Source organism: Doryrhamphus excisus, linkage group LG14 (assembly GCF_037039965.1).
Source record: "Doryrhamphus excisus strain RoL-2023G ecotype Guam linkage group LG14, RoL_Dexc_Guam_v1.1, whole genome shotgun sequence".
Lineage (NCBI taxonomy): Eukaryota > Metazoa > Chordata > Actinopteri > Syngnathiformes > Syngnathidae > Doryrhamphus > Doryrhamphus excisus.
Genome location: NC_136370.1, coordinates 13,116,514 through 13,139,555, shown reverse-complemented (window position 1 = coordinate 13,139,555; position 23,042 = coordinate 13,116,514). Strand labels below are relative to the sequence as shown.

The 23,042-nt window shown below is 40.6% G+C and overlaps 1 protein-coding gene across 2 annotated transcripts; it reads left to right on the top strand.

Moving 5' to 3' along the window:
- Window positions 1-64: 64 nt before the first annotated feature.
- On the top strand, window positions 65-23,025 carry ldlrap1b (low density lipoprotein receptor adaptor protein 1b). Of its 2 annotated transcripts, XM_058090539.2 has the most exons (10): window positions 65-312; window positions 9,037-9,179; window positions 10,373-10,485; window positions 12,690-12,804; window positions 13,965-14,037; window positions 16,469-16,564; window positions 18,166-18,299; window positions 18,685-18,719; window positions 21,750-21,781; window positions 22,098-23,025. In XM_058090539.2, exons 1-10 carry the CDS (start codon window positions 228-230, stop codon window positions 22,142-22,144), a joined length of 873 nt encoding a protein of 290 aa, XP_057946522.2. In that variant the 5' UTR covers window positions 65-227; the 3' UTR covers window positions 22,145-23,025. The 2 variants fall into 2 exon arrangements, with proteins under 2 accessions (XP_057946522.2, XP_057946521.2); XM_058090538.2 differs by lacking the exon at window positions 21,750-21,781 and having other exon boundaries at window positions 68-312.
- Window positions 23,026-23,042: the final 17 nt, after the last annotated feature.

Genomic DNA, 23,042 nt, shown 5'->3' with positions numbered 1-23,042 from the left:
ACTACAACGACCGCTCCTCTCACGTTTTTCCACAGCCGGGCGTCACGATCAGGTCAATTTACACACGTAACACCGCCCAGGGGGCAGAGCATGTTGATCTGCCATCTGTCCAACAACCGCTCGGAAGGAAGGTACAAAAACAGATGACAAAAGTTAAAGAGGAGGAGCGCCGTTTCGACACACTGTGTGAGGCTTGACAGGGGTTTTGCCCCACTTGACACCGCGACATGGACGCTTTGAAATCCGCTGGAAGAGCCATAATACGAAGCCCCAGCATCGCCAAACAGTCGTGGGGAGGCGGTAGACATAAAAGTAAGTACATGTAATGTCTACTAGGCGTCTGTTCCTTAACAGAAGGCGCTAGCATGTGCTAACATGGCTTCGCCGAGCTAGCAGCAGAGGGACAACCGGCGCGTATCTTAAAATCGCCAGCTGCACTTGTTGGCACAAGTTAAAAGTCAACCTGGTTGGTGTTTGACAAAGCAGCTAACTGCAACAAACAAGAGTGGACTTGAGTGGGCAATTAAAGTCTTGTTATGCTTTTGAACTTGACAGCACCTCGTAGTTCGATAATGGACATCCGTTGAGTGGGGAGAAGCAAGTTGACACTAGCCGTGCCCTTCCTAATAATGTCTCACGGGTGGTCGAGTATGCTTTACTGTTTGTCCACATGGGTGCGTGGAACAAATCTCTCGGAGCTAAAAACCCGGTATTTGCCTGCCACGTCACGTATGAGCTTTACAACAGAGGTACCGGCTGGGAAATGAGTGGCCGTATTTCTGGCATGGCCGTACAATCCTAGCAACCCACTGTTGCTAGGCGATTCACCATGTAAAACAAAAATGAGTCAAATGAATGATCTTTCAACAAAGGATCTTTTTTTAGAACTTTGACTTTTCATTATCGCAAAAGCTACTTCACCTGTAGACGGTTATGACTCCATGACTTGGATCCTGCATCCTTTTTATACAGTATTTGCTCACACAAAGGGGGGGGGGGGGGTGTCCCATGCCTGACCTCTACCCTACACACACAATGGTGCACTTGGCAGCAAGATGTCAGACAGTGTAATCAATGCTTTTGTGTGGAATTCTCTCCAGTGGTCAGACGCTTCAGAAACAATCCAAAACACCATAAAAGAAATGCAATTGTAAAATTCTGAATCTTAAAAATGTTGCAATCAAATTAATGGCAAAAAAAGCAAAAACAAACGTGAGAGAAATTCTGAAAGTTGATGCAACATAATAGAAGTTGACCAACCAGGAGAGCATTTTTTTGGTTTTGGATCATTTCTGTGTTTGGATGATGATGCTGCGTGTTTGCCCCTGTTGACTACTGCACAGTACTCCTCCCTGGGGGGGGAATGATGCATGCTTCAGTGGGGATCATCCACATCTAACCGGGCAGCGGTCAGAGAGCTTGGGGACCAACAAATGACTGAAGCTGCAATGCTTTAGCGGCACCACAAGAACTGTGACTCAACTGGCCTTCAGGCTAAAACAGTACTAAAATATCGATTTTTGGCTACAATTTATGCTGTTGCATAAACTTCCCAGGGCTCTACATTAAAAACCAAAATAACTTGCCCATAGGGAATCCTTAAGGTGAGAACTACTTGCCCGAACTTGCCCCATGTAAAATGAAAAGACTGCCATAATGATATCATGTAATTTTTTGTGGCATCACATGAGAATCTCAAATAAATAAAATAATAAAATAAATAATACCTTACACCTCGTAGTCGTAGTAAGCAGTGATATTTATAAGTTGTGCACCACAATGAAACATTATTGAATAGACACATTTGTGTACTAGTAAAGTGTTTTTAATCAAAAAAAAAATGCTCAATGGTCAAACAATAATTTGTGAAGCAAAGGTGCGAAAAATCCACAGAGAAATGGAACCGCTAGATTTTGTAGCTTGTGCAAAATCAGCACTTGGTATTGGATCTAATCGGTGGTGTTTCATTGTGACCACTTCAAATTGTCACAGCAATGTGATTCACTCACCTGTGCCATCGTTTGATTTGCTGCCGCTAATAAAATACTTGTTTAGGAGGCACTGGTTCATCACTTTTTGCTGTTTCCTTCAGAATTAGACGATGTTGGCAGCGACGCCATGATTGATGTTTTCGTAGTCAAACGATCGCTGATTGGTTGATCGCGAACAACGGGTGTGGGTACAACGCGGACTGTGGATTACGAACCGTGGTCTAAATAAACGATTCTGATTGGTCCATTGCAAGGATTGCTTTGCAAATTACCACCGGAATTACGCAGTCCGTGTTTTACCAACACCCAACAAGAACCGCTTTAAAAAAAAACTCTTGGCAGTATGGCATGCCAAAGTACACTTGCCCGACGGGAATATCACTGATTAGATTTACTTGCCCGAATTTTGTTTTAACTTGCCCCGGGCCATCGGTACATCGTTATTGTCGAGCCCTGCTTCCAAAGCTTTCATGATATTAATTTAAAATACAACAAATATTTGTGAAATTTTGTATGTGGGTGAGGACTTGATTTTGGGACCAAACATAATTTAAACTTGGAATCTTATATTTAGAACTACCTTCAGGTGATGTATTAATATATACATACAGCTTTCGTCTTGCATCATCTGTTATTTGGAGCAACGTCTTGAACTTAGGAGTATTATTGCTCTCCCCCATGTGTGGGCCTGGCTGGCCTTGCCCAAGGAGAAAAATCCCTTTGCTGGTGTGCAGGAGGTGTGTGGAGTTGCATTCTTTGTTTTCCACTGTTAGAGTTGTATTTTAGCAGCTTCCACTTTTGTTTTAATCAAACTGTCTATTTCTTGTACATGACTATTCCCATGTCAGTCTTGTGTCGCTTTGTGGGAAAGAATGCGACAACTACAGTATGTCATTTCCTGTCTTTTTTCAAACCGTTCATTTGGGTTTTGGCATTCTGCTGAGTTTACATTTTTGTCCTTCCCTGCTCTGCACTTATTGCTACCAGTTTTTTTCTAATGGTCAGGAGGATCTTTTTAGACGCTGCATATTGTGCTGTACTGAAATGAGTGGGAGACAGCAAAGCGAGCGTGTTACCTTGGTCAAGGATGAAGCTGGTTTGTCAATATTGAAATCAGGATATTTGCTCCACAGACTCCAGCAGATGGGTGACGAGGCGGGAGTGTGAGTGGAACCCATTTCAACAGCATCACGTTTAACACGTGCTGTAGACGTGTGATGGTGTTGACACTTTGACGACACTCGGAATTAATACTGTTTGGCGTGGCAAATGACTTACTTTTTACTGATTATATAGCTTTTTAAGAGTGAGAGAACCTGAAACTCATACAACTTAATAACTGCACAGGCAGTCTTTTAAGTAAGTGTGGTCGATGCAATAACAAACGTGTTGAGTTGGTGTGCGTGGGCACACTTTACACCCTAAGATTTGTTTCACTTGTGTAAGTGACTCAGTGTTGGCCCCATCCATGAGTGCTTGGAGGGGGGGCACATGTTGCCTTTTTGGGATGTGCCCGGCTGGGTCCCATGGGTGCAGGCCCGACCACCAGATGCTTGCCATATCCCCGTTGTATCGTCAGCAGCTTTGGTGTGCTTTTGTCATCGCGGAATTCCTGGCCCAACTTTGTTTGTGTTATGTTGAAGTATTTATTATATGAAGATACGGTATGTGGGTTCACCACTTGTCCCTTAGTGCCTTTTGTCCAACCTGTTAGTCAACCTCGTGGTACCTGAGGAGGTGGGGGTGTCTGGTGGATCCATTGGAGATTCTGATTAAGTTGATGAAGCAATCTCCTGGTCATCTTAACAGGTCCTCTGAAAATATTACCCAATGAACGCAAAAGACTATTAAACTGCATACCGTGCTTTGTTTGGTTTGCACTCTAGAGTGCCGTCCTACATTCAGTTGCACTGTATTCGTGTAAAATAAGATGAAATACTGCAGCATGCAGTTTGACTGTTGAATATGTTGCCTCCATCTCCCTGTAAAGCGGTTAGCAGTGCTACTTGGCCCCACTGCAGTGCGGGCTCCTCGGCCGTCCCAGCTAGCGGTTGGAGAGGGCATTTCTCTAAAATACGTCTACGTAATCCACGTTGCTTGCCTGTTGTCATATATTAACTAGTGTTCACCTCACTGCACATTTTGAGGCTGGATTGTAAGAAAGTTGACTGTATAAGACACAGTCAGCATACAGATACATGTGCCGCCATCTTGCACTGACGTCACGTCGATACGAGGCATTGGCCGGTATGTGATAACCTTGGGCAAAAATGTCATGGTATCATAATTACACCTTTGAAATTATCGAAAAGAATAAATTTTTAAACAATATCTTAGAATATGATTGAAGTGGAACATGTATTTAAACATGTATTTAAAATAAATATACAAAGTAACAGAATTATTTCTAACTGAATAATAAATACAGCTTTTAATGCCGTCTACTCTGGCTAATACTGCAACTCAAGTCACAACACCATAAACATTTACTTAAAAAAAGTAAAATGCAAATAAATTAAAACAAGTGACTTCAGGGCACAACATTAATAATTATAATAAAAGTTTTTGTTTTGAAGCAGTTGGATTCTGTATTTGCTGAGTTGGGATTAATTTGCTTGTGTGGTGACCCCGGGTTTCTGTTTCTGTTTCTGTTCTGGTTTCATAACCATGATTCTTGTTGAGTACATTCTGGCCTCAGATGGTCATCAGCGATAATCCTTGACTGGCAGGACCACTCATTCCACTTGGCTCCCTCTCCACATTGCCGTTTTGGAGAGGGTTTAACAGACTCTGAGAAACACATGTCGCAGTGTTTTGACATAAACTTTGCTTGTAAGACTTTCTTCCTCTGTAAATCCTTTTTTACTAATCTGAAATCGTTTAGGAGTCAACCTAGCCATAGCCATTGAATACTTTCCTTTTATTTGGGGACATTTCTCCACTTGAACATGTCAGGACATACCAATCCTGCTGCGATAATGGATGAAACTAGAGGAGCATTTGGGTGCCTGAGGATACAGGCTGTTAGCCATAACTGGTCTCCACTGGCTGTGTGTCTTACTTACTTTGTATTGATTGTTCTGTCAGCTAGTCTGCCTGTAATCTTCTGTAGTAATGTTCTGTTTTTCTCACAGAAAGCCACACACCCGAGCTTTAAATAGTTTTGTAAAACATTTCCTGTATCCGTTCCTTAGCAACTATCAATGAACAATAGTATCGGGTCATCCGTTGTACAAGCCAAGTCCAGTGACAGGTGCCCCACGTGTTAACGATACAACTTTTTCACTTTTGCAGTTGTGAATAGTGAACAATACTGATATCGACATGAATCATTCATACTTAAACTACTTATTTTGTAGTGTGGAATGTTAGAAAAAGCTTGATTAAGTGATACTACTTGGAGAACAATAATCAGCAACAGGAGGTATGAGGGAAACCAGACCCATTTACTTTTTAGCTAATGACTTCTTCTTGTACCCTTGGAGTTTCCCATGTTTCGAAAACCGCAATGACTTTGGTCTTGTTAAACTTCCTCGGTTATGTTCCACCACAGCAAAACTTGTGCATGACAAGCTTTGCACTTTGCTGCAATATCGTTTTTTTCGGACATAACGAAAAATCACTGATATTCTCCTCCACGTCACTCCTACATTGGCACATGTTGTTACGATCATATGGCCTCTATCTAGCCGCTGTTGGATAGACTGGAATCAGTCTGGAATCAACTACTTGTGTCGTAGTGCCAATATTAGAGATTTTAGATGCAGGCTGGCATAATCTGATACTCATTTTATTGCCTAATATCCGATATAAATATACTATATAAATATATATATACTATATAAATAACACACTTCTCTCTTTGACTAATATCCTCAACAACTAATGCTTGTCATTTGCGATATGCACTGGAATCAGCACATGATGATACAATACATACAATGAGTTGGTTAGAGCCACAGATTAGGCTGCAATGGAAGTCGAAGATGTTGCATAATGAAATAATTTTTCCACAGTCTCTAAAATAATTTAATGCTATGTCTGTTTGCGCCTCCAGGTATCTTTCTTTGTCTGAGTCGGCAGTTTCTAAATTAACCTGCTATCCCAATTGGGATCTAATAATGCCATTTCACAGTTGAAGCTGGTTGCTGATCCCGAAATAACATGAAGAAACTACTCTAACTAATCAAGTACTGGATCTAACCTAAAACAAGAAGAAAACCAAATCAAACCTAATAAACAATTATATTAGATTGAAAAAGATGAGGTCAATGTGCTGTGATTCTCGTTGACGAGTGCCAGTACGGCACTACATGCACTAAGCACTCAGAAGCACCTTTCAAATCTTAACAAGGCAATCTGTCACTATTACAGGTGTAGCTCCTGGAGACTGCTGGAGCTTTTGCCACAAAGGATAGGATAGGATTTATTTACATGCTGTTTTTTAGTAGCTTACTAATGTGCTCTTAGCTCTGGTGACTTGATTGTGTATCATTTGTCAATAAGAGCCTGAACATATTTTGATTGATGTTGCTGGAGGTTTTGGCACATTATGAACGTAACTTTTGCCCTACTGCTGGACATCCCATAGTAATAACTGTATTAGTTACAAAGCGTAACCTGTTTATCTGCTATTTAACTCTAGTGGAATTCAACTGTCCCGTCAATTACATTTTTGGAAGGCTGCAGTTAGATTACTGCTTTGAATGTTTTGGCCCAATTTAATTGTAAATGAAACATTTTGTAATTCCCCTCACCTTGTCTGTCCCCAGCTGCTTGTTCTTCTTGTTTTATGACTCATTTCCATCATTGGAATGAGGCATAACAAAGTATTTCATGCCACTCTTCTGCAGCATTTGTTACCACATTACTATGGATTATTTACACAAAATGCGCAGTGTACTTAGCATCTCCAGAACATTTCTGATCCACAGTTTGTGGGATTAGGAATTAGGGTTTTCAAGTCCAAAGTCCACCGTATTCAACTAACAGCCGTTGCTGCAGATATGATTGGTTACATTTCAACATAACTGTAAATAATCCCTACTCAATGGTCAGTTTGGTTGTTTTCACAGGGGGTTCCTGTGTGTTATACTTGAATAACATTGACAAAGTAAAAGGAAGCTTTAGTGCTGGAAAAACACAACCACCTCAAGGCATGGACCGTGTATTGTTATTGTGTAAGTGCTATAGAAAATGGATGGATGGAACAATTAATCGATGAATTGATGATCCATTATGCAAGTAATTGACAACTCTTTTGGTATAATATTAATCATTTTATGATTTTAAAATGAAAACATCTGATTTCAGCCTCTCAAATTTGAATTAAAAAAATTCTTTAGTTGACTAATTCGTGAAAGCAGACCTGTTTTGACTTGGGAAAACAGTAATCAGCATTTTTGTCTCTTTTCTCATATCTTGTGGACCATACGACTAATTGTGTTTGGTTCAGATTGATTTGGTCTGTGCACGGCCTAACCGATTAATTGAAACGACACGTTTCTAATTAATCAACTCCAGAAAATAATTGTTAGTTGCAGCCCAAATGGAAGTAACACATTAATTTATTTGGTTCCATGAAGATTTGATCTGTTAAATATTTTCCATTCCACCACCTCATTACAATGTTATGCATAAGTGAGTCTTTGTTGTGTATGTGGTGCCTTTTTAATTGTGTGCAGAGTTGGTGTGAACTGGGCAATTGTAAGCAGGATCAAGGCTTTGCCAGGACTGCAAAGTTGGTTGCCAATATGAGACCACTCAAACCAACGATTTTGACAAAATGATTCTTAAATGAAAACTACATTTAAAGCAGCTGGCATCCTATCCTATTCTCTAAAGGCAATCCGCACCCATTGAGCAAATATCATTGCCCATTACAAGTTGTTTTTAAATTCAAGGCGGCATCACCCATGCGAGCCGTGCTCACTGGCCAGGCAGCCACAGCTCCAGCACAGCCAGTAAGCCTTTGAAGTTTGCACTAATCAGCATCAGTGCTGCAGTGAGATGCAGTGGAAGGCCTGGATGGGGGTTGGTTGTGTAAATGCAAATGTGACCAATACGAACATAGATTATTACCATTCCATACAAAGGAGCTTGCTGGGTTTATGCTCCAGTCTAAAAATAGCACATTTTCCATCACATTTCAAAGTAATGTAAGTACTGTACAGTGTTTAATTTTCATTTTATTCAATTTGGACTAAATTGTTTGCAATCTCCTGGCAGTGTGTGTGTGTACAGCAGTGGAAACTCCTGGCACTTGACTCGTTCCTTTTGTTCATTCATTCATGCGCTGTTACCTTCATTATAACACTTATCTTCGTCTGGGTTGCAGGAAAGTAAGAATGTAGCCATGCTGACATTGAATGAGAGAATGGCTCCTGAAATTGAGGAACAACCGTATATGAGTTTTAAATTATTTTATGCATCAAAATGTGTTTGTTGCTAACATTTTTGAGAATCAACTGCTGATGACATCACGTACGGGTGACACAGCTGACTTCCAGTCCCGGTTAGCATTTTGTTAGTGAGCTAAGGATGCTAACAGGAGGTTTTGTCATAAAAATACAATACTTTTTTTTAAAGCACATTACACATGATGGTTAATCCACTCACTGCCTTTGTGTCCACTTTGTGTCACATAAAAAGTCGGCATGGTTATGTGGAAGTAAAATACAGAACATAATTATGGTTCCCCCGACATTTCTTTGCAGCATTAGGGTTGGTTAAGCAGTATGGTTCCAAAGTCACTGAATGTTGGATGCATGGTAGGGCAGAAATTGGTGACTGATTTTATTTTGCGAACCTTCACTTTGCCTGAAAGTTTCAGTTCAAATAGACCATAACAAGCACACGTGATGACATTGACAGTCCTCTCAAATGTTCTTGTGTTGAGTCAGCCATCAGTTGATTGAGAGAAGTCTCTGCAGTGCACAGTCTCAGTGTTGTGACTCTAAAACAGGGCACCCCTCCCAGGCTGACTTGGAGTACAGTGTGGAAAGTGTCTCTGAGCGTGTATCTCATCAACATTTCTTATTTGCAGAGCTTCCTGAAAATTGGACAGACACGAGGGAAACCCTTCTGGAGGGCATGGTGTTCCAGCTCAAGTACCTGGGGGTCACAATGGTTGAGCAACCCAAAGGAGAAGAGCTGTCTGCTGCTGCTGTCAAGAGAATAGTGGCAACAGTGAGATACCAAACACACAAATACATATCTATAATTCCAAAATATATAGAGTAAGCATAAGAACATGATTGAATAGCATTCAAAATCGTGGGACAATGTTGAATGTTCTCTTGCTTGTGTGGTTTTTCTCCCACATTCCCAAAACATGCATGTTAGGTTAATTGGTGACTCCAAATTGTCCATATGTAGGTATGAATGTGAGTGTGAATGGTTGTTTTTCTATATAATCCAGGTTGTACTTGGGATCGGGGTACACCCTGGGATAGGCTCCGACATACCCGCAACCCGAGTGAGGATAAGCGGCATAGAAAATGAATGGAGGGATGGATGTTTTTCTCCTGCTCCCGACTGTTTGCTTGCTCTTGACCCCCCCTCGACACCCCCCGAGGTTCAGGCTGACATTTAAATGAGAATGCAATTAGTTTGGACATTTGTTCAGTATATGGCTCAGACAGCTTTATCATGCTAGAAAAGGCTTACTGTTATTGGATCTGGCAGCTCGGGGGGATAATTTAGTTAGCACTGAAACAATGGTAGAACTTAGGACTTGGAGATTTATGGCGAGAGGAAGGAAGAGGAGGCTTTTAATCTTCTCACCCCCCACAGTGAATGCACCCCAATGCAGGTCTACTAAATGGGATAATTTGTTTTTAGTGAATCGAACCATAAAGTACCAATAGAATAATCCTAATATTGTGCCCCTCCCAGACATGTATACCGATAACTTCCTGTGCTGCAAACAATACCAATTTTCGTAATCGATTATTGTACTGATTTGTATTTTTTTGAGTAATCTGAAAAAAAAAATAGCTTGGTTAAAGAGCAATAATAAATTCACTGGAATTTATAAGTGAGCTCAGGGGAAGTTATGACCAGCCATTTACAGCATGTTACAGAAAAGGAGCGCTTGATTTGCTCATACAAACCCACCTGCAGTAGAATCTTGCCTCATTTGAGCTGTTTTTTTAATTGCTTATATATTTGTTTTGATATGCCGTCATAACTCCTCATGTGGGCCTGCACCCCTAATAAATACCACAGTGTGAATCTAAGCGTTTTTATACCAATGCATACATGTTTCCTTTTTAAATGTATCTCTCATGTTAGATCTTCTTAAATTGTGGAAGTCTAATTTTATCTGACTGTCTCGCTATAAAGTACATATTGTTTATACCCGTTTGTTCTTCATCCAGGCCAAAGCCAGTGGAAAAAAACTCCAGAAAGTCTCGCTAACAGTATCCCCTCGTGGAATCATCCTTTACGACAGTGCCTCCAACCAGCTGATAGAAAACATTTCCATTTACAGGTCAGTCACTTCTTGACATGTTTTGAATTCATGGTTCAGCTGGGCGGTCCTGGTTATTAAACACTGTCAGTCTCAATTTTATTTCTCAGACTAAAAGAATTTTTTAAATCACATGCCTATACCCATGCGTCACTGGATCGTTTTGAACTATCAATAGGTGTGGCTCTCAGTGCATTTGTGTGGATCTGTTAGCCGTATGTCTTGGGAGCCACACAACAGCTGTATGACTGAGCTTTAGAGCAGGTATGACTGATTGACAAGCTCACATCCTCTCACACCCAGGTGACACATAAGTTAAACATTCCTACACTTCTCACAGAAAACTCTTGCCTGCCTCAGCCTGCATGGCCTATGTTGGCCTTAAGGTGATGACTTGAAATTTTCTCCACATGTACAACATTATGATGTGGTATGGGTTATTTGTTTTGGACATAATTAACAAGTTACTCTAAATTCTGCACCATGAGATGCTACTTTTTTCACACATTTTGAACCCAGCGGCTTAATGATGTGGCTAATTTATGGCAAAAATAACTACAGTTTCCATGATCACATTAAGGAGCATCAAGCATTACAACAACAATTAGACAATTCTGTGTGTACGAGATTGGACCCAGTAAATTTACACATTAAAACAGATTTGAACATACTACTACTATAGCTAAGAAAAAACAAATCATTACAAGCTTGTCAACTCATTTAAAATCGATGTTGTCATTACTCAATATAGCAGTATGACTCTGTGTCACCTTACAAAGAAGGCTCTGTCCACCAGAGGGAGGTTGACATCATTGCAGCGCACTGGCAGGCACCAATGAATGAATGCTTTGCGTGGATGCAATGCATTACGGGGAAGAGTTTTTTTTTTTTTTTTTAAACTCGTATTGGTGCTTCCATTGTATTTTTCCTAGCTACCTTCAGTGTTAAGTTGCTGTGTGATGAGTTAATGTATATACCGGTATAGAGTCTTCCGGAGGACACACTACCCGCGTTCAAAATAAAAGCACCGTTTTATTATGTGATGTACTCTGGTGTATATGTACAACACGAATTAAACCATCACCAAAATTGTATGCATAGTTTCAACATGGTTGTATGGTTACAGTTACTGTTTCGCTACATGGCTGGGCCAAACACAGTTGTGCAGTCATTACCACTGCAAACTTCAACCACCATATTAACTTATCGTTAAACTAATAACTCTCTGGCTATTAAAATTTTAACGTAGTAGTAGTGTCGTGTCAAGGTTGTTTATTTACATAATAGTTGTATTGCATTATACAAGTATATATTATACAGGTATACCTAATGTATTGCATTAGGTATACCTTCTTCAGGTATACCTAATGTTGTATGTCACTTTGGGTGTAATTGAGAGAAAGCTTTCCCATCTGATTTATTATGTCTCAGAGTAATTGTAGCTCCATTCATGATGGTGTTAATGCCTCAGCTTTACACCATTTATCTATATTAAATCTGCTCTCTGCAGTGTTGGGATTTATCCAAGTAACATTTCACTCTGAAAGGAGGACCGAGACAGAATGGCAAAACATCATTTCAGTCAGCCTTGACAACAGTTATGCTCATCAACCTGCCATTTTTTTATTGCTTGTTAAATATTATCTTCATTTTCCAAGTATTTTACTTCTTTCTGTTTTTTTTAGTGGAAGTGGAAGTCACCTTAGGTGGCTTTTTCATGTATTCTGCCATGTCCTCAACACTGTGAAAACATAAAGGAGCTTGTATCTCCCTTGCCCATCTCCATTCTCCTCCCTAGATATAGTCTAAGAAGATGGATGATCAGTAAAGGAAATGGATTTGACTAGACACCCCATTTTCAAATACCCTCAATTACAAACATTTGCTGTTAAATATCTCTGTTGAAAGTATTAGGCTTCTGCAATCATTAAACTGCTCCAAACCTTTTCTCTTTTGGTCTTAATGATTTACTATGTCTGGACCATTATAAGATAAGTATGTTTGTCATCAATGTACATTGACGTTCACAGCACAGACAAAGGACGCATTCATTACACAATTTCCTTTTATTGTTTTAAGTCTCCTCATCAAGATTTACAACACAGGTCGAAGGAAGTTTTTGGGAGTTTTTGTTTAGTAACATTAGATGAAAATTTGGATGAAGTTACTTTAGGTTTTTGTCAGTGCATCATGGCTTTCTAAAATGTAATTTTTTTGTTTTTCAGAATTTCTTATTGCACAGCAGACAAAATGCACGATAAAGTATTTGCCTACATCGTCCAGAGCCAGCATAACGAGACTCTTGAGTGTCATGCCTTCCTCTGCACAAAGAGAAAAGTGGTAAGCAATTCAGACATTGTTTATTCCTTTTATGGAAGGCAATCACATCCATTGCTTTTGCGGAGGCTCCTTTTGTTAAAAAAAAACCAACATGCATATTGTTGTTCAGATTCTTCACAAGAACCACACTCTTTTTGAAACGCTTTAGGCATTAAGTCAGGAGAAAGATGAGTAGGGAGAACATGAAGGGAAGATAGGTTGTCATCATTTCCTCCTTCCCTTGAGGTTTCCCTAGCAAGTGAGCCACACCCTCCTCTTCCTTCCCCTCACTAAATTAGCTCTTGTCGAAATGCCACGTAGCTTTCCATCTATATAAACAACAGGTCTTGGTGACTCGTCTTCCTTCTTGAAAGGAAGTTTGTATTTTTCTTTTATCGGTCACTTCCTCTTTTACTCAATCCATAGCTCTCTACCTAAATATCCTTTCCATACGACATACATAAGAGCCTAGGGCAGGGGTAGGAAACCCATGGCACTTTTGATGACTGCATCCGGCTCCAGACATGTCTTAACAGGATTTGAATTTGACATTTTCAAGTAAAACATTATAGAAAACACAGTGTTAAAAATAATGTTCAATATATAAAACTTTCTTATGCATCCATCCATTTTCTACTGCATTGTGGGTGGCCAGAGCCAAAACTCGATTATTACAGGATAAAGCAGTAACCTACTCGGGTCATTGATGGGTCAAGAAGTAAACGCCCCTTCTTTTAATCAAATAGTCAGCTCGCTAAATCTGCAGAGCCAACCCTATATGACAACAAAGATGGTAAAAAGAAAGGAAGATACAGAGTACGGTGCAAAACCATGCAGCACCAGACAGAAGTTGTATTACTGGTAAGAAGTATTTTATTTATTATTAGATAGCTTCAGTATAAGAACATTAGAATTAAAAATAAGGAATTAATTCAGAGGCTTATTATATTCTAAAATTGTTGGTCTTGCTTAATAATGCACACTTTTAGAATTATTTAATGTTAATATTTAAAATATCATCTAGCCCTAATGGAAATATAATTTTAAAATATGTAGCGTTCATGGTCCTCCTAGCCAAAATGGTTCCCGACCCCTGGCCGAGAGAGTTAGGAGTTATTATACAGTAGTTATCATTTGTCTTCCTTTAATCATTTCCCTCTGTCTGTGCTTCATCCCAACAGGCGCAGGCGGTAACCCTAACAGTGGCTCAGGCTTTCAGAGTTGCGTTTGAATTCTGGCAGGCTGCCAAGGAAGGTACGCATGGTTGCCCCCGACCACAAGAGGAGTGTGATGCATGAGTGGACACGCCCCTCATATCCATTCCTTCCCCTACTTTGGTTATACTTTTCCTTAATCATATGCATTCTTTTTTTTTTCTCCCATTGTATGCTCATACTACCAGGTTTCATACTGGCAACGTGGAGCACCTACACTCAATCAAAATCAATCACAGTCTATGGGCGTATAGAACATTTCAGAGGCACAAAATATTAGAACAGCTCTAGTTCAAAAACAATACAAACTACAACCACATACACATATTGTTATGTGTACCTCTTTGACAATATCAATCATTTGCATTGTGGCAAAACAAACATAACACTCAATGTTGACTGATCCAGCAATTTGATATTCTACGAGGGGACTAATCATAATCCACAAACACAAAGCAGTTCCTCTTTATGTTCAAATTATGTTGTTTAAAGTCTATTCAGAGTATCAACCGGGGGGGAATGGTAGGAAAGCGCTAAGGTTATAGCCTCAGGCGCAGAGGTGGTTAGACTATTGTAAATCTGCCGTGCTGCCTTTCCGCTGAGAATATAAATCAGCTGATGATTTGTCGTCATTGTTTATTTATAGTTTTTGTTTTTGTTGGCCAAATCATCCAACCTTTTCAGACCACATCAAGAGCACAGGCGTGTGTGCAGGCACCGCTGTGGACACAGCAGACAATCAAATTGCTGTGTAAGGAGGGTCTCTCTCTCTCACTCACACACACACACACACAGCTTGTTCTTTTCACACAGCTCAGCAGAACATTCATCTAATTTACTGCATATGTGACTTCATTTTAGATGATTGGTGGCAAGGAAGGTATCATATTTGTATCACTGCTTCTTGCCATGTTAGTCTTTTGTGTGTGTTGCCTCCAAGGGTACCTTGTGAATTAAGTGAGTTATTTTCATGAAGAGGAGATAGATGGAGATAAGGAAGGGGGGAGAGCGGAGAAGGGTGGGTGTGTTGGTATAGTGAATCTGAAAGGAAATATGCTACTGATACTAACTTGTCTCATCTGAAGGCCCATTCATTCTTTTCCAATGCCTCTTGGGGTGTGCTGGAGCCTATCCTAGCTAATGCACATATGTTCACCTTTGGGAAATTTAGTCTCCAGTTAATGGAGGAAACATGCAGGTTTTTGGAATGTGGGAGGAAACTGGAATACATTGAGAAAACACACGCATGAGCACGACATGCAACCTCCACCCGGAGATACCCAAAGGCAATTCAACCAGAGATATTCTTGATTTCATGACTGTGACCATTGTGCGGCCCTCATCGGAAGGCAATCTTATTTATTCAGCCCTTTAGGAGACCACTTTTCAACCCTGCTGTCGTTTTCTACTTTGCGGACTAGAAGTCTGTGTCATGTGGATACATCACCATTTTGGAGATTGCTGTCATTTTCTCAAGATGGAAAGGGTGCAAGTGTCTCACCTTTTTTGTAAGCCTTTTCCTAAGCATACCCACTCTTAGCAAATATTAAAGAGAAATTGATGCTTACTGGTAGTTGGGTGTGGAAGGGAGAATATATGTTTTTAAAAATAATATATTTAGTGTGTTCCACTTGAATCAATTTCATTGAAGTTTCAAGGCAGCTGAGGGTTTGAACAGGATAAGGCTTTCTATAGAAGAAACACAGTAGGCAGGCAAAGACTTCCACCACCCACAGTGGTTCTGCGGAGTCGACCACATTCTCCTGACCCACATTCCTCTGCATATTACAGCTCCAGTCTTCTTCAAAACATATGTGCATTTATAGAATATTGAAGAAAATGACGTGTACTGACTCTTAACAGGCATAATCTTCAGATGGAGTTCTGTTTGTTGCAATCAAATCACAACCAGGACCTCCGAGGACAGATCGGTCAGGCTGCTTAGTCTCATGGAACAAGGAGTAGAATGCAGCCATGTTTTATTTTATTGTACTAGCTGAGAAAACACTACTACTATTGTTAATCTATTTTAGCATCTTAGAAGTCTGACTAAGCATGGTGATACCGCTAGCACGATTGCTTTAACCTGTCAGGCTGCGTAAGTCCAGAGATTGGTGTATGCTTGTGGTATATTTTGTGAGGATGGGCACAGTTGTAAAGAGACTACTTTCTGGGATCCAAAAATACTATTCCAGTGAATCTGTTGCTGTGATGCACATAGCAGATTAGAAAAATAGGAAAAAGCGCTGACAATGGGGGTGATTGCCAATTTCATTTCAGCTCAATAATTATGCAAACCCTATCTCCCGATTATTCCTACTGATTTGTTTAACTGTTTTATACGAATATTTGGCGCATTTATTTTTCAGCGGCTGGCTGAATTGAGTCACAAGGGTAATCACTGTATTGTTACAGCTCTCCTGCATGTCTTTGTCCTCACCCTTTGGACACTTGTGTTTCCACCCACACAGAGAAGGAGAAGCGAGTGAAATCTGGTTCAGATGGTGAAGGAGCCAACAGCTCCCATTCAGACAGCTCAGCAAGCCTTGGCAGCCTGAAGGGAGGAGGTCAGTCCTGTCACCTAACATCATGCTGCCTTTCAAAATGAGTATTCAGCCGCTTGTCAACGGTTGGCTTACACTGAGGCTGGAGGTCAGCTGACAGCCTGTGTCTTCTTTCTCCTCAGCTTCATTGTAATGTGCTGAAAATCACAACCGATTTAAATGTGCTTTTATAATAAAACGCTGTTATGATTCATTCATGTGGAAAAATACAATATGACAGCATACACTTGTTTATAAATCGCAGAAGTAGCTTATGCTCTTTGTGTCACATTGTTCAAACTGATCCCTCAAACCACCCCGCAATGATTCCACTATCTGTGCCTTCTAAACAGGAAGTTGTTGACATCTCATTGAGCTAGACATCCTTGAAGGCATCATTAGCTGTGGGTATTGTCGAGGCTGAGATGAGGCGCACCCGGCTGCCAGTGGCACAATGGCCACACAGCCATTCCGCTGAGTGTGTTTGTGCATGCCCTTTTGCTGTCACACTCTCCACATCAAATGCTCACATTTTTCCTGATTCATTTAATGATGGAGGGCGTGGAGATATGTGAAAGCATTATCTTTGTAACTCTCCCTCCAGCAGCATGGCCCACAGCTACAAAGAAAAAAAAATCCATCCTGATGCTGTTCTTGGGCTGTGCCACTGAAGGCGTCAAAATGAAGAAAGCTTAGAGGAATTATGGGGTAAAAGGGGCATTTGGATTCTACTTTATGGCTCTGAGTAGACTATGTGCCATTGGGATACCAGTGCAAAATATTATTGTACTGTAAATACAATTGGCATAATTACATGGTGTAAGCCTTTGTGCGCCTTAAATGGCAGAGACACATTGGAGCCATCACAAGGTTATATTTATGCACCCTTTACTTGGCCAGATCCTACGACATGCCACTGAGTCAGGGAGACTCGGGATTAGTGACGCCGTTAGTGGTGAGTCAGCTTTATCCATGAGACGTGACACTGTACTCTCTCCCAGCACCTTAACAGTTGCTGAGTGTTTTTTTTATCTGCAACTCACTTCTACTATAACAAATATAAGATCCATCATCATCCAAAGTGTCATTTATGTGACTACTTGAAAGTCTGTGCTGACAAAAGAGACAGTTTGATGTGAATTGCATTGCCAGGCAATGCAATTCTCTTTTTATTAAATGGCTAGGTCAGGAGAAGGTCATTTAAGGATATTGAGTTTTGACGTTGGGAGTTTGGCTTCGCAGTAGTCCACAATGTTTGCGTTAGAGACAGCGTGGAGTTTTTAGTGTTCTCGATGGACTTCATTAACTGAAAGAGCAGTCTGAAATTAGGGTTGACACACATTAATCACCAGGGAAAGCCATTATTCGCATATCTCGTTACAGGTCATGGTGTCAACTTGGTGTAGTGAGGTTATTACAACGTCACATAATGCCCAGATGGCAGCCTCAATGAGATGCATTTAGGTGCTTAATAAGGAGAAGTGAAATTTAACATGTGGCATCACTGGGGTTTTGAATAGATGCTGCTGTTATTGTTGCAGATGCAATTATGCATATATAGTATATGTAAAAAATACCTAGTAAATGTGTACAATTATTATTATTTTTTTGTGTTTGTTTTTTAGATGTAGCTACAACAAAACTCCTGGATTTGGCGGAAGGGGCTGACGTAGCTTTGGTCCACTCAGGAACAATAGAAAATGAATCAAATCCCTTCATGGTGCATAATCGTGCAGCTGAGAACAACAATACCGTTTGGGTAAGAAAAGAGTGGGCTGGTCAGTAAGTTTCAGCTGCAAAGGCTTGATTAGATGAAAAAACAGGAATCGCATGTTTGGATGATTGATTATGCAACTCTGCACCTGTACGGGGCCAACAATTCCTTGTTAGTAGAACCTTGTTAATCGTTAATATACAGTTTCAGAGGGAGAGAATAGATGTCACTCACTTATGGCTCTTCAGTTACTTTTCAGTTGAGAATAGACAGAAATGGAAAGTTAGTGCATGCCAGGGAGTAGCCTGAACTCTTAACCACATAACTCATGCCTACTTTGTGTCAGTGGACTGAGTGGTAAGATAATACAGTAGGTGTAGGTAGACATTGTTACTATGGCTTAGAATTGAACCATTTTTGTATCCTACAGGAACTCGAGGACGGTCTGGATGAGGCTTTCTCAAGGTAAGCCGATATGTTATTGTTAGCGGTTGCATAGATGTTGCCTATCTGACTCCCACCAACAGGCACGGCATGAAGGCCCCCCCGACACACTTGACACCTTCCCTAAATCATGCTGCCTTTGTATGCTGAAGGATGTATAGCACAAACTCACCAGAAAGTAACGTAAAAAATACACAGTAGTAGTGTTAATCTATATGTGTTGTATGTATACAGTAATCTCTTGTTTATTGCAATTAATTGGTTCCAGACCACACTGTGAAAAATTTCCATGAAGTAGCCTTATTTACAAATGGAAGACTTAGAGTTAGAGTACCTGTTTCCAACATTAATTAATACGACATAATTAAAGCTCTCTAGACATGAAATGACACCCCTACAGCTACCCTTACACTGATATTACCCAATATAGTAGACATAACAGAAAATAAGACATATTAGACCTACTCGGATTCTAAGATTGGAGAATGTATTTACTGTGGTAGCTATTTGTTCTTCTAAATCAGTTTACTATGTGATGCAGTGCAGTGTTGAATCAACAATAATTATGAATTGTGGTGAAATCAGTCAAACATTGTAATTGTGCGTCTTGTGCTTTGAGGGGTTAGCATGTTGGTCACACAGTCGGGGAGATGGGGAAGACCTGGGTTCGAATCTTCGCTTGGGCATCTCTGTGTGGAGTTTGCATGTTTTTCCCGTGCACTTTCTACACGTACTCCGATTTCTTCCCACATTCCAAAACATGCTTGTTAGGTTAATTGGTGACTCTAAATTGTCCATAGGTGTGAGTGTGAATGGTTGTTTGTCTATATGTGCCCTGTGATTGGCTAGCGACCAGTCCAGAGTGTACCCCGCCCAAAGACAGCTGGGATAGGCTCCAGCATATACCCATGAGCCTAGTGAAGATAAGCGGTATAGAAAATGGATAGATGGATGAATGGAAGATCTTGTGCCTTACAGTTGATGTTTGAAGTTCTTCTGCCATCTAGTGGTTGTTGTTTTAAGTGCATTGTGTTGAACTGAATTCAGATACAATATCATTTTTGATGTGTATTAGGTTGATTAGCATTTCTCAAGCTTGCATTCACCATGCATAGTGTCTCAGTACAACTGACCAATTTAGTATGTATCATTAGCGCTATCACATGTGTCGGTGTGATCAGCTGCTCTTGCATGGTTCATTTGTTAATAGCTGTTTATTCTTAACCACCATGAAGACTCATTGAGGCCTCATTAGTGCATGAATTTCCCCTGGGTGTTTTGCTTTTATTTGGTGAAGGGGGAGAGGCTCCTCATTTTGCGCAATGACACATTTAGAGGCCTATTTTTTTTTTTTGCTTTGTTATGATGTGATTGTCTCCACACACTGTAATTACGCTGCAACATTGTACATCTCCTACACTGCATTTAATGAGGATGCTCCTGGTATCAGCACACTTGGATCTATTCTCAAATTGAAGGTTGCTTTAGAGCCAGGTTGGTGGTTTTGTCTATCAGCATAAGGTGGTTGAAGTGGCAGCAGAGATTATGCCCCCCCCAACAATTGACATGTTGGACAAACATATACTGTGCTACAAACATATATTGCTTAATGATACGTTATCCTAAGCATCATAGTGTATATGTCATGGCTTCATCACACTCAAATGTATTAACTATACACTTTGTATACACATCTGTATTGTCTTTCTATTGTTTTGTGGTTTTATATGACCACGGACGTGGAGTGGAATTTATTATGCCTTCCTTATAAAGGGGACTGCACTGCCCTCTACTGCCTAGATAGTGTCCATCCATTCATTTTCTATACCACTTATCCTCAGGATAAGGGTCATGGGTATGCTGGAGCACATGCTATTACATAGGCTCTATCCGGCTAGCTGCCCTGGCATGTCTGTCCTGCTTGATAGACATGCTGGGGCGGAGTCTATAATGGACTAATACTATCTGAGCCAACATGAGAGATTTTAGATGCAGGCCAATATAATCCCATACTTGTTTTTTTTTTAATTTTTTTTTTTACTGATATCGACTCGATATCCAATGGGCGACAAGATTGGGACACTCCTAATCTTTATCCTTAATGATGATGATAATAATAATAATAATAATAATAATCGAGTGGTTAGCGCGCAGACCTCACAGTTAGGAGACCAGGGTTCAATTCCACCCTCGGCCATCTCTGTGTGGAGTTTGCATGTTCTCCCCATGCATGCGTGGGTTTTTTCCGGGTACTCCGGTTTCCTCCCACATTCCAAAAACATGCTAGGTTAATTGGCGACTCCAAATTGTCCATAGGTATGAATGTGAGTGTGAATGGTTGTTTGTCTATATGTGTATATGACTGGCGACTAGTCCAGGGTGTACCCTGCCTCTCACCCAAAGACAGCTGGGATAGGCTCCAGCACCCCTGCGACCCACATGAGGAAAAGCGGTAGAAAATGAATGAATGAATGAATGAATGAATGTATAGCGCTTTTCAGAGTACTCAAATACGCTTTACAGTAGAGAAAAAGAAATTAAAATATAGTTGAGTAAAAATTAAGTAAAAGATGCATTAAAATACAATATCCATACATTCATTCAGAGCTAAAAACAAGGCTAAAAGCGGGGCGGGGCGCAGTCAGGTATAAAAAGTTAGACATTAAAAACTGATTTAAACAGGTGGGTTTTGAGTTGTTTTTGAAAGTGGGATGGTCGGGGCAAGCACAGAGTGAATGGGGAAAAGAGTTCCAGAGGGTGGGGGCAGCAATGGAGAAGGCTCTATCTCCCCAGGTTCGGAGCTTGGTCTTACAGGGGAGTGCGAAGGAGCGAAGGTCACAATTGTTGAGACCATTTTCATGACTCCCATATAGAATGGCATATTTTCCCTGTTGTGAACTTGACCATGTCCATTTGTCTGTGGAAATGTTTTCAATAACAATCAGTTATTATGCCTCACACAGTGGCTTTTAAAGTGGGTTACTGCACATGCGTGTATTTAGAAAAGATTTAAACTCTCACCTGACTTGCTATGTTTGACCACTCCCCCAGCCGCAGTCTGGATAGCTTTGAATCCTGCTCAGGTAACAATGTCATGCACTGAATGTAGTGGCAATCACCTCATTGTCCTTCTTCATCTGTCTGGATAGTCATGTGACCACATCCATTGCTATACGTTTTCCTTCAAGGACAAAGCAAAAACCATAGTTGGAGGTAGAGATGTAGAAGGGAAAGGTTTCATTTGGAATTGACCCATCATCATGTGTGGTTTCTCATCTAGATTTTTGAGGAGTCATTGAGTTTATAATTCATCTTTTATCAATGTGTGTTCATAAATGTGCATTATGATTCTTACAATGTCCCAGTCTCATCTTGTCTCTCCGTGTTGTGTCCCTACAGACTCGCTGAGTCTCGCACTAACCCCCAGGTCCTGGACATTGGGGTAAACCCTCAGGATTTTACCACTGACGAGTGCCTGTCCCCAGGCAAATGGGACCAAGAGGACACAGACTTTCCAGCACAAAAAGACTCACTGGGGTTCTAAATAAAAGCCTCCCCTCAGATACCCGACCGCCAAGGGGGAAAAATAACAAGGAATGCCGGCAGGTTCTCCGCCCGCACCCTGAAGCTCGGTGACGTCCTCTGATTGGCTCAGACTGGCGTTTCTCAGGTGCTTCTGCATCTACACAACCAGAGAAGGTTGACATGAGCAGGCTTCGCACTCAACAAGCCAAAGCAATATAAACCACTTTACCACTTTACCACTTTATCAGTACAAGATCATGCACCAAGTCACCATTTGTTTGTTACAGTCAGTATATTGGTTTTGGTCTCTCAGCACCTCCTTAGCCAGTCACTGCATGTATTGTGCTTGTTACGTTTCATTGTTTTACACCATGTTGGAATGGAATATGTGTATTTGATAGAAATTATGGCATGGCAACTATAACTTTTACCACAAAAGGTCATGATCAACAAGGGTGCTGTCACTATTAAGGATGGAGATGTTTAGTCTGATTGGAGAGGGAGACAGATTGATTTCACTGGTGAATATCACCAAAGCACCAAAACTCACCTGTATTGGGCAAAACTAGTTACCTGTGTGCTCCAAGGCTCCTCCTGCCTGTCGTAGGGCAATACAAGCTTTAAGGAAAAGTGTGTATGTGTGGGTCAAAGTGTGTGTGTGTGTGTGTGTGCTTGAAAGACAAGACAATCCTTTTTTTTTTTTTTTGGTCCCAAATGCAAAATCTATTTTTGCACTGTGCATGTATCCATGTTTAAAAGCACATACAGTGTTGTCTAAGGGAATTAAATGTCACAGTAATTATTTGTGTAAGAAATGCT

Coding starts and splice junctions, on each gene's coding strand:
- ldlrap1b (XM_058090538.2), top strand. CDS start 228: ATGGACGCTTTGAAATCCGCTGGAAGAGCCATAATACGAAGCCCCAGC. Junction 14,038..16,468: donor CTGGCAGGCTGCCAAGGAAG/GTACGCATGGTT, acceptor CCACCCACACAG/AGAAGGAGAAGCGAGTGAAA. Junction 18,300..18,684: donor AGAACAACAATACCGTTTGG/GTAAGAAAAGAG, acceptor TGTATCCTACAG/GAACTCGAGGACGGTCTGGA.